The 11,022-nt window shown below is 42.2% G+C and overlaps 1 protein-coding gene across 1 annotated transcript in view; it reads left to right on the top strand.

Moving 5' to 3' along the window:
• The window catches only part of GRM5 (glutamate metabotropic receptor 5), a 552,707-nt gene that overhangs the window by 436,733 nt on the left and 104,952 nt on the right, over positions 1-11,022 (top strand). Inside the window, exon 5 of the mRNA XM_032397660.1 lies at positions 6,221-6,467. Coding sequence (XP_032253551.1) covers positions 6,221-6,467 — 247 coding nt within the window. The remainder of the gene's footprint in view (positions 1-6,220; positions 6,468-11,022) is intronic.

Genomic DNA, 11,022 nt, shown 5'->3' on the forward strand with positions numbered 1-11,022 from the left:
ATATGCAGGGAATAATCTCAATCTTTTTGGTATTGGTTGAGACCTGAGTTGTGACCCAGTATGCGGTCTCTTCTGGAGAAAGTTCCATGTGCACTTGAGAAGAATGAGTATTCTGTTGTTTTAGGGTGGAATGTTCTGTATATTCTATGAGGTCCATCTGGTCCAGTGTATCATTCAAAGCTCTTGTTTCCTTGTTGATTTTCTGCTTAGATGATCTGTCCATTGCTGAGAGTGGAGTATTGAGGTCTCCTACAATTAACGTATTCTTATCAATATGACTCTTTATTTTGGTTAACAGTTGGCTTATGTAAATGGCTGCTCCCATGTTGGGGGCAAAGATATTTACAATTGTTAGATCTTCTTGTTGGATAGACCCTTTAAGAATGATATAGTGTCCTTCTGTGTCTCTAGTTACAGACTTTAGTTTAAAATCTAATTTGTATGATATAAGAATTGCTACCCCAGCTTTCTCTTGAGGTCCGCTGGCATGGAAGATGGTCTCCATCCCTTCACTTTCAGTCTGGATGTATCTTTAGGTTCAAAATGAGTCTCTTGTAGGCAGCATATGGATGGGTCCTGTCTTTTTATCCAATCTGCAACCCTGTGCCATTTTATGGGAGCATTTAGGCCATTCACGTTGAGAGTGATTATTGAAAGATATGAATTAATTGTCATCATGTTGCCTGTGAAGACGTTGTTTTTATAGATTGTCCCTGTAAATTTCTGTTGTATATCACTCTTGGGGTCTTTCTCCTTTTATAGAACCCCCCTTAATATTTCTTGCAGGGCCGGATTGGTGGTCACATATTCTTTTAGTTTCTGCTGGTCGTGGAAGCTCTGCATCTGTCCATCCATTCTAAATGACAGCCTTGCCTGATAAAGTATTCTTGGCTGCATGTTCTTCTCATTTAGTACCCTGAATATGTCTTGCCAGGCCTTTCTGGCTTGCCAGGTCTCTGGGGATAGGTCTGACATTATTCTGATGTTCCTCCCTCTGTACATAAGGAATCTCATCCCCCTAACTGCCCTTAAAATGGTTTCCTTGGTTCTAAGATTTGCAAGTTTTACTATTACATGCCGGGGTGTTGGCCTGTTTTCCTTGATCTTGGGAGGGGTCCTCTCTGCCTCTAGGACTTGAATGTTTGTTTCATTCCCCAGATTAGGGAAGTTCTCAGCTACGATTTGCTCAAATACATCTTCTAGTCCTCTCTCTCTCTCCACTCCCTCTGGGATTCCAACTATTCTGACATTGGAACGCTTCATGGGGTCACTTATTTCTCTGATTCTATTTTCATGGATTCTGAGTTGTTTTTCCCTGGCCTCCTCTTTTCCCTTTTTATCTATTATATTGTCTTCCAGGTCGCTTATTCGTTCTTCTTCCTCACTTACCCTAGCTGTTAGATTATCTAGATTGGATTGGATCTCACTGATAGCATTTTTAAGTTCTGCCAATTCAGCTTTCATTTCTGCCCTTAGAGACACTATGTTGCCATTAATTGATTTCTCCATTCTAGCCATTGTCGTCACAATTGCTAGCCTGAATTCCATCTCTGACATCTTGGTTATATCTGCATCCATTTGTAAATCTGCAGCATAAGTCATAATCTCTGAGTCTCTTCTATTTTGGGGGTTCCTCCTCCTAGTCCTTCTGCTGAGTGGTTGAGGGAATGTATAGAGTCCAAATTATTGACCAGAACCTAAGCAAGATGCACCTGTTTTCTAGGGACCTTAGGGTTGCTGGCCTCTTGTTTTCCCAGCCTGTCTTTTGGGGGAGGGGCCTGCCACGCTGTTACTCAGGCAGCCCTGTTTGGGCGGAGTTGCCCTGGCCCCCTGTGGTGGGGGATGGGCTCAGTGGGAATCAGTTTTGGGGGCTTTTGTTCTCTGGTGGCTTTCCCTGGCGGCTTTCCACGTCTCTTCCGCGAGTCAGAGCAGAAGAGACCGTTTCCAACCCTCTGCCTCAGAGCAGAGAGATCGCAGTCTGTTCTTCAGTGGGCTCTCCAGGCCACACTGTCTCCATTTCTGTCCGTGCTGCTATAAACTACAGCATCCTGGGTTGTGTGCCCCTTTCCGCAGTGCTCCCAGTCCTCGCCTCCAGGTCGGGGCATGTCTCTGCCCTTTGTGCTTCTAAAACCACCAGCCATTCCCAGTTCGAACGTGCGACCCCGCCGCTCCGGTTCCTGACCCAGGGGCTGCCCTAAAGTCCTTTCCCCACCGCTACCAGTCTGCGAGTCTGTGCCCTGTCCGTGTAGTATCCCCACGGCCAGGCACCCTCCCGCTGCCATTTATCCTCCAATACCTGCCTGTGGAATCACGGCTCCCACTTTGTACCTCGAAACCAACTGTCTGCGATATTCTGTTTGTAGAGATCCAGATCTTCTTACATCTCAGGCTGATTTCATGGGTGCTCAGTAGTGGTCTGGTAGATATCCAGCTCAATTCCGGCGACCAGTTGAAATAGGGTCCCCTACTCCTCCACCATCTTTCCTCCTCCCCCTCTACAGCTCAGTTTCTTTATCTCTGCAGTATGAATACAGTATTGCAGCACATCACTGATGTATGCAAAAATTATTTTGAAAAGAGCCAAACAAAAATGCAAATTTTCATTCTTGCCCCCATTTAATTCAACAAACAGTGCAGTAACCATGCCCTAAGCACTGTGATTTGATTTACTAATGAATAAGGCTCACATGTTGCCTTTGTGCCAGTTGCTGTCTATCACAGACAAGGCATAAAGAAAAATCAGGAAGGGCACATGGAAAGATGACTGCCTGAGAGCTCTACTGCACATCCTGTCAGGCAAGACCTTTGGCTTGCTTTCATTCTCCAAAGGCTTGACCACACATCATAGTGGCTAAAGATCGTTATGATTTACATTTTGGTACAGTGACTATTTACAAAGCATCTACCTTGTGCCAGGTGCTGTGCGAGGTAGTTATGACTTATCACCATTTAACAGATGATTAAATGGAATCTTAGAGAATTTAAGTAACTTGCCCAAGTCACAGAGCTAGGAAGACATAAAGCATTTCCCTCCTCTGCTCACAAGAGAAAAAAAAAATAAGAGAATGAGAATCAAACCACCACCTCTCTAGTAGCCATAGAAGCAACTATTGCTGACCTCTGATAGTGGGTTGGGAGGCTGAGGTGATGTGTGAGTAACACATCCACTTAAGGCGTTAGAGGAAGGTAGGAGATGGACTGACATGGGGAATGGTTGCTTCAAATTCTACCTCCCCTAAGTGTGCCCACATTTCTATAGTACGGTGTGCAGGGTGCCTGAGAGAGAGAGAGATAGAGAAAGTGACAGGGAGTTCGGAAGGACGAGATTAATTTTAGTATCTGCAATCATGGTGGTCCTCATGAAGGAAATGTTCTTGGAACCTTTAAAACTGGATAGAATTCGTGTTAGTGGGGTCAAGAAGGAAAAGAAAATAGAAGGGAATAGTCTAGTTAGAAGGAACAGTTCTTTATTCAACAGATATTTTGGGGGGACCCACTATGTGCTAGACACTGGTCTAGGCACTGAGTAGTGAACAAAACTGGAAATAAAATCCCTGGCCTCACAGAGTTTACATTTTAGTGGGTAGATGAGATAGACAATAAAAAGACAAACATGTAGCATTTTAGATGGTGGTAAGGAGAAAAATATTGCCAGGAAAGGCGGTAGGGAGTATGGGGGGCGGGAGGGGGATTGGAGATGAGATTTAGACAGGATGTCTCCAGAAGGTCTCACAAAGAGGATAATATTTGAGCAAAGACCTGCACTGAGGAGGAAACAGATTCTGCAGATCTCTGTGGCAGAGCATTCTGGGTAGAAAGAACAGCAAGTACAGGGTCCAGAGGCAGGGGCACCCCTGAATAGGTGAAGACCGGAAAGGAGGTTAGTGTGGCTAGAGAGAAATCATTTAAATGTAGAGTGTTAGGAGATGGAGTCAGAAGGTTGAGGGATGGAGCGCCATGAGTCAAGTTTCTGTGTGTCTTCAAAGGTCATTGCAAGGACTGTGGCTTTTACTTTCAGTAATAAAGAAGCCACTAGAAATTTTGATCAGAAGAGTGTCATGATCTGATTTACATTTTAAGGGAATTTTTCTGGCTATTGTGTTGAAAATTGGCTGGAGTGGGGGAGGATAGGCAAAAGTAAAAATGAGACCAGTCAAAAGACTGTCACTGTAATCCAGACAGGAGATGATAAATCTGGTAGAAGTAGATGGGTGTGAAGTAGTTTAATTCTAGATATATTTTAAAGATATATCAAATAAGAGTTGAGAAGGTATGAAGAAAAGAGGAGTGAAAAGTGATCCCAAAGTATTTGACTTAGTACCTAGAAGTATCCAGTTTCCATTGGCAGGAGGGGAAATGTGGAAGTATTGAGACAGCCTGTGTAGAGAAGGAAATTGTAAGAATTGGTTGGAAAGTAGCCTGGGTGCAGTGTCTAGTCCTTAGATGGAAACAGGATTCCCCATATTAGACTTATGTCAGGATGAGCCAAGCTGTTTTCCCTGTTTCTCTGCTCAGGGAAACAAAGTATCAGCATTTGGGGATATGTGAAGAAGTGGGATAATATGCCTCTTCAGTTTGAAAAGTCATGAAGAACCATGCTACTTTGGAAAATTCCTTTTTATCTCTCTGACAGAAAACTTTTCCCCAAATAACAAACTCTGTCTTTACTTTAGCTGTTCCTTTCACCTTCTTACCATATTCTCCTTATGTGTGTCAATCCTCCCCATTTTTCGCTCACCAGGCCTGGTAATAGATTCTGCCTCTTAGACCATAATGCCCATAACCATGGCCTCCCCCTAGGCAAGGCCACCTTCAGCTATCATGCAGATCATTGCATCTCCTCTTCATAGGTCTCTCTGGCTCCACTCCCACAGCCCTTTCAATCTTTCTCCACACTGTAGCCAGACTGATCTTCCTGACATAGAAATCTGATCATGCCCCTTGTTAGTTAAACACTGCAAAGGATCCCAATGATCTGATGATAAAGTGCAGCAATCTTAATGTAGCTTAGCAGTCCTTCCCTCCTCGGCTCCTTTAGCTCTCCCCATTCTCACATCTCCCATGTCATGTTCTGGACATGCCACCCTTCTTAAAGCATCCCAAACACAGCATGCTCTATCTCATCTATGAACCTTCAAACACTCTTCCCTCCACTCTTCATCCAGTTGATACTCAGCCATAATAGTTAGCATCAGTGAGCTTCTGGATCTGGTGCCCCTCCCAACTCAGTCCTGCCTCCACACTTATCAAACCACACTGCAATGGCTTGCTTAGATGCTCACGTGCCCTCTAGACTCTAGGGCAAGAATCAGATTTATCTTGTTCAACATTATGTCCCTCATTCCCAGCAGGTTCCGAGCAGTCAGAAGTAACAGGCACTCATTCCATACTTACTGAATCAGTAAGCCAGACCAAGAGTTAGTTCTTCAATGAAACTTTCCCAAGAGCCCTCCATTGGAAGGGATCTCTCCCTCTTTGGGCCTCCATAGATTTTACCTCCACATGTGTTACAGATATATCACCTTTGAACTTTCACTATAGTTACATAATTTATCTCTATTATTGAACAAGTTTCTTCTTAAGTGCAGAATCCATGCCCAATTCACCTTTGTTTTGTCCCTAGATCATCAACCACACAGCTTTTTGTATGCTCAGACTCCAATAACTAATTAATTAATGGAGCATAAATGTTAGATTATATTAGATTATATTTTAGAATTTCCAAATGGAGAGCATATGCTTTGAGGTTGGAAGTGGTACATGATAAATCCAAACAGGTAAGTTGAGGCAAGATGGTAGAAAATCTAGTTTGCTAAGCTAGGACTTAATAGTTTGGAAACTGGAGATTTGTTGTGGATTTCTACTCCAAGGAGTTATATTATCATAGTTGAGTACTAAGGAGATTAATCTGTCCTTAAGATAAATTTTCTGGTACAGAAATACAGTGCTCTCCTGCATCCATCTCCAGAGATTGGTAATAGAGGAAGTGAACCTTGTTACTGTTGGGAATTCAGGTCGTTCTTCAAGGTTTTCAGGGGAGAAAAACCTGGAAATAGAAGACAATTAGTAGGCATACTATGCTGGCACCTGTATCTTTGCATTTACTCTGGTTCTAACTCTGATAAATTGCTCCTGTGAATTCTCCAATTATTCAGAATCCATGGAGAGAGCTATAGTAGAATTAAATCTCATAGTTAATCCATAATTTGTTTCTCAACAGGTTCTCTGACTCTGAGAACACATCACGTTCAAGATTCCAAAATGGGATTTGTGATCAATGCGATCTATTCCATGGCCTATGGACTCCACAACATGCAGATGTCCCTCTGTCCAGGCTATGCAGGCCTTTGTGATGCAATGAAGCCAATCGACGGACGGAAACTTTTGGATTCCCTGATGAAAACCAATTTTACTGGAGTTTCTGGAGATATGATCTTATTTGATGAGAATGGAGACTCTCCAGGAAGGTACTATTAGACAATATTTTCTCCTCTAGACAATAGCACCTGAACAGTCATCCGTTGATCCTGATGCGCCTGTTTCTCTCCTTTGTGGTTATCTAGGCTTACTGGTCATATTTGGCCAGCTCCGACATCACAAAGGGATTAAAGATAGAGAAGGGGAGCCCTATTTTCTGTGGTCAGGTACACATATTGATGCTGACTTCCAAAACAGGCTCTTGGGATCATTCCATTTCAGAGACCCACCCTTAGAGACAGGAGCCTCACATTATGGTAGAAACTCAAAAACCAGCCCTGTGGTTTCTCTGTACATGTTTTCCATGTTATTCTCTGTACTCTGATCTCCTCATGGGCCATGGAACTATTCTGAAACAGGAACAATTCCATTTCTGGTAATTCAGAAATCGGGCTGAGGTGCTGTTACATTGTTTGCTGTACCTATAGTAAGTTATAAGTCATTTTATTTTATTATCCTTTAGCTGGAGGACATTCTCCTTTCTCGAGGACTAAATTGTCTTTTACTCTGAAATTCCACATTTCATTATTTATAGAGGAGCCTGAGAAATATGAACTTACTCATTATTACGGATCAGCCTCCAGGGAAGTCATTAGGTAACTAGAACTTACCAGAATTCACATCTATCTCATACTCTAAATTCTTAAGTGACTCTACACATGAGACTTTTAATCCATGAGGGATATTGTCACTGAAAAGATATTCTGAGCTGTAGCAGGGCTACTCTTCACTCTGCCTTACATCGGCACAATCAGGGTCCTGTGGTCTCCCACTGTAAAATCACAAGTATTCTTCCAGCAACAGTTTATTCTTGACATGCATGCTTGGAGAGGGTGTCCTTACACTCTGTTTGCAGTGGATCCTGCCAAGAGGTTTCATGACTTGGTCCATAACTCACACCCCATGTGCCCACCCATGTACCAGCCACCTTGGTTCTAGCTTGTCTCCATGTTATTGAGGTGAACTGGAGCTGGTCCCTGAGGCAGCTGTTACCATGTTACAAGCTGAACTGCTAAGTGACAGCTAGTTCCAAGTCATGCAGCCAAGAGGAAAGCTATATATCTTCTCTCTTCTAGAGACTTGAAGAATATTTCTCCAAGCAGGCTCTTTGCCAAGATAAGCTGACTTTTCATATATAGTTTTCTTCTTTTTGGCTGTTCAGTATACCCATGGGGAACAGGGAATACAAGCATTTTATCAGGGCCACAGAAAATTTCACATTTGTCATAAGGCTTCATAGGGCAGGTCAACCAATGAGCTCAGTCTGTAGGCTCAAGTCAAGACCTAGTCCCTGATATCTGCGCATGGATTTATTATTCTTGTGAGCATACCTATAGCACTGACATCAGCTTCGGACTTGCTCATAAACTTTGATGACTACACTCCAAATATTCAAAGAGTTTTCATGTCATGCCCCCAAGCCAGTTCCACAAAATCAGATAGTGAAGAAATGTCTCAGCTCTATTTCAATGGGAGACTTTAATGGATCAGACAGAACATCACTGTCTCATTCATAATCCTCCAAATATGCTGTAATGGGGTGCATTTAGGACATTGTTTCTTTTTTTTTTTTTTTTTTTTTTGGATTATACCATTTAGCATCTTTTTTTTTTTATTTTTTTATTGTTATGTTAATCCCCATACATTACATCATTAGTTTTAGATATAGTGTTCCATGATTCATTGTTTGTGCATAACACCCAGTGCTCCATGCAGAACGTGCCCTCCTCAATACCCATCACCAGGCTAACCCATCCTCCCAACACCCTCCCCTCTAGAACCCTCAGTTTGTTTTTCAGAGTCCATCGTCTCTCATGGTTCGTCTACCCCTCCTATTTCCCCCCGTTCATTCTTCCCCTCCTGCTACATTCTTCTTCTTTTTTTTTTCTTTCTTAACATATATTGCATTATTTGTTTCAGAGGTTCAGATCTGAGATTCAACAGTCTTGCACAATTCACAGCGCTTACCAGGGCACATACCCTCCCTAGTGTCCATCACCCAGTCACCCCATCCCTCCCACCCCACCCCCCACTCCAGCAACCCTCAGTTTGTTTCCTGAGATTAAGAATTCCTCATATCAGTGAGGTCATATGATACATGTCTTTCTCTGTTTGACTTATTTCGCTCAGCATAATACCCTCCAGTTCCATCCACATCGTTGCAAATGGCAAGATTTCATTCCTTTTGATGGCTGCATAATATTCCATTGTATATATATACCACTTCTTCTTTATCCATTCATCTGTTGATGGACATCTTGGCTCTTTCCACAGTTTGGCTATTGTGGACATTGCTGCAATAAACATCAGGGTGCACGTACCCTTTCAGATCCCCACTTTTGTATCTTTGGGGTAAATACCCAGTAGTGCAATTGCTGGATCATATGGTAGCTCTATTTTCAACTTTTTGAGGAACCTCCATACTGTTTTCCAGAGTGGCTGCACCAGCTTGCATTCCCACCAACAGTGTAGGAGAGTTCCCCTTTCTCCATATCCCCGCCAACCTCTGTCATTTCCTGACTTGTTAATTTTAGCCATTCTGACTGGTGTGAGGTGGTATCTCATTGAGGTTTTGATTTGGATTTCCCTGATGCCGAGCGATATTGAGCACTTTTTCATGTGTCTGTTGGCCATTTGGATGTCTTCTTTGGAAAAATGTCTGTTCATGTCTTCTGCCCATTTCTTAATTGGATTCTTTGTTCTTTGGGTGTTGAGTTTGATGAGTTCTTTATAGATTTTGGATACTAGCCCTTTATCTGATATGTCATTTGCAAATATCTTCTCCCATTCTGTCAGTTGTCTTTTGGTTGACTGTTTCCTTTGCTTTGCAAAAGCTTTTTATCTTGATGAAGTCCCAATAGTTCATTTTTGCCCTTGCTTCCCTTGCCTTTGGCGATGTTTCTAGGAAGAAGTTGCTGCGGCTGAGGTCGAAGAGGTTGCTGCCTGTGTTCTCCTTTAGGATTTTGATGGACTCCTGTCTCACATTGAGGTCTTTCAACCATTTGGAGTCTATTTTTGTGTGTGGTGTAAGGAAATGGTCCAGTTTCATTCTTCTGCATGTGGCTGTCCAATTTTCCCAACACCATTTGTTGAAGAGACTGTCTTTTTGCCATTGGACATTCTTTCCTGCTTTGTCAAAGATGAGTTGACCATAGAGTTGAGGGTCCATTTCTGGGCTCTCTATTCTGTTCCATTGATCTATGTGCCTGTTTTTGTGCCAGTACCATACTGCCTTGATGATGACAGCTTTGTAATAGGGCTGGAAGTCTGGAATTGTGATGCCGCCAGCTTTGCTTTTCTTTTTCAACATTCCTCTGGGTATTCGGCGTCTTTTCTGGTTCCATACAACTTTTAGGATTATTTTTTCCATTGCTTTGAAAAAAGTGGATGGTATTTTGATAGGGATTGCATTGAATGTGTAGATTGCTCTAGGTAGCATTGACATCTTCACAATATTTGTTCTTCCAATCCATGAGCATGGAACGTTTTTCCATTTATTTGTGTCTTCCTCAATTCCTTTCATGAGTATTTTACAGTTTTCTGACTACAGATCCTTTGCCTCTTTGGTTAGATTTATTCCTAGGTATCTGATGGTTTTGGGTGCAATTGTAAATGGGATCAACTCCTTAATTTCTCTTTCCTTTGTCTTGTTGTTCGTGTATAGGAATGCCACTGATTTCTGTGCATTGATTTTATATCCTGCCACTTTACTGAATTCCTGTATGAGTTCTAGCAGTCTTGGGGTGGAGTCTTTTGGGTTTTCCACAGAAAGTATCATATCATCTGCAAAGAGTGAGAGTTTGACTTCTTCTTTGCCAATTTGGATGCCTTTGATTTCTTTTTGTTGTCTGATTGCTGTGCCTAGGACTTCCAATACTATGTTGAATAGCAGTGGTGATAGTGGACATCCCTGCCGCGTTCCTGCCCTTAGGGGGAAAGCTCTCAGTTTTTCCCCATTGAGAATAATATTCGCTGTAGGTTTTTCATAGATGGCTTTTATGATATTGAGGTATGTACCCTCTATGCCTATACTCTGAAGAGTTTTGATCAAGAAAGGATGCTGTACTTTGTCAAATGCTTTTTCTGCATCTATTGAGAGGATCATATGATTCTTGTTCTTTCTTTTGTTAATGTATTGTATCACGTTGATTGATTTGTGGATGTTGAACCAACCTTGCAGCCCAGGGATAAATCCCACTTGGTCGTGGTGAATAATCCTTTTAATGTACTGTTGGATCCTATTGGCTAGTATTTTGGTGAGAATTTTTGCATCCATGTTCATCAGGGATATTGGTCTGTCATTCTCCTTTTTGATGGGGTCTTTGTCTGGTTTGGGGATCAAGGTAATGCTGGCCTCATAAAATGAGTTTGGAAGTTTTCCTTCCATTTCTATTGTTTGGAACAGTTTCAGAAGAATAGGTATTAATTCTTCTTGAAATGTTTGGTAGAATTCCCCTGGGAAACCATCTGGCCCTGGGCTTTTGTTTGTTGGGAGATTTTTGATGACTGCTTCAATTTCCTTAGTGGTTATAGGTCTGTTCAGGT

This window comes from Phoca vitulina, unplaced genomic scaffold (assembly GCF_004348235.1).
Source record: "Phoca vitulina isolate PV1807 unplaced genomic scaffold, GSC_HSeal_1.0 scaffold101, whole genome shotgun sequence".
Lineage (NCBI taxonomy): Eukaryota > Metazoa > Chordata > Mammalia > Carnivora > Phocidae > Phoca > Phoca vitulina.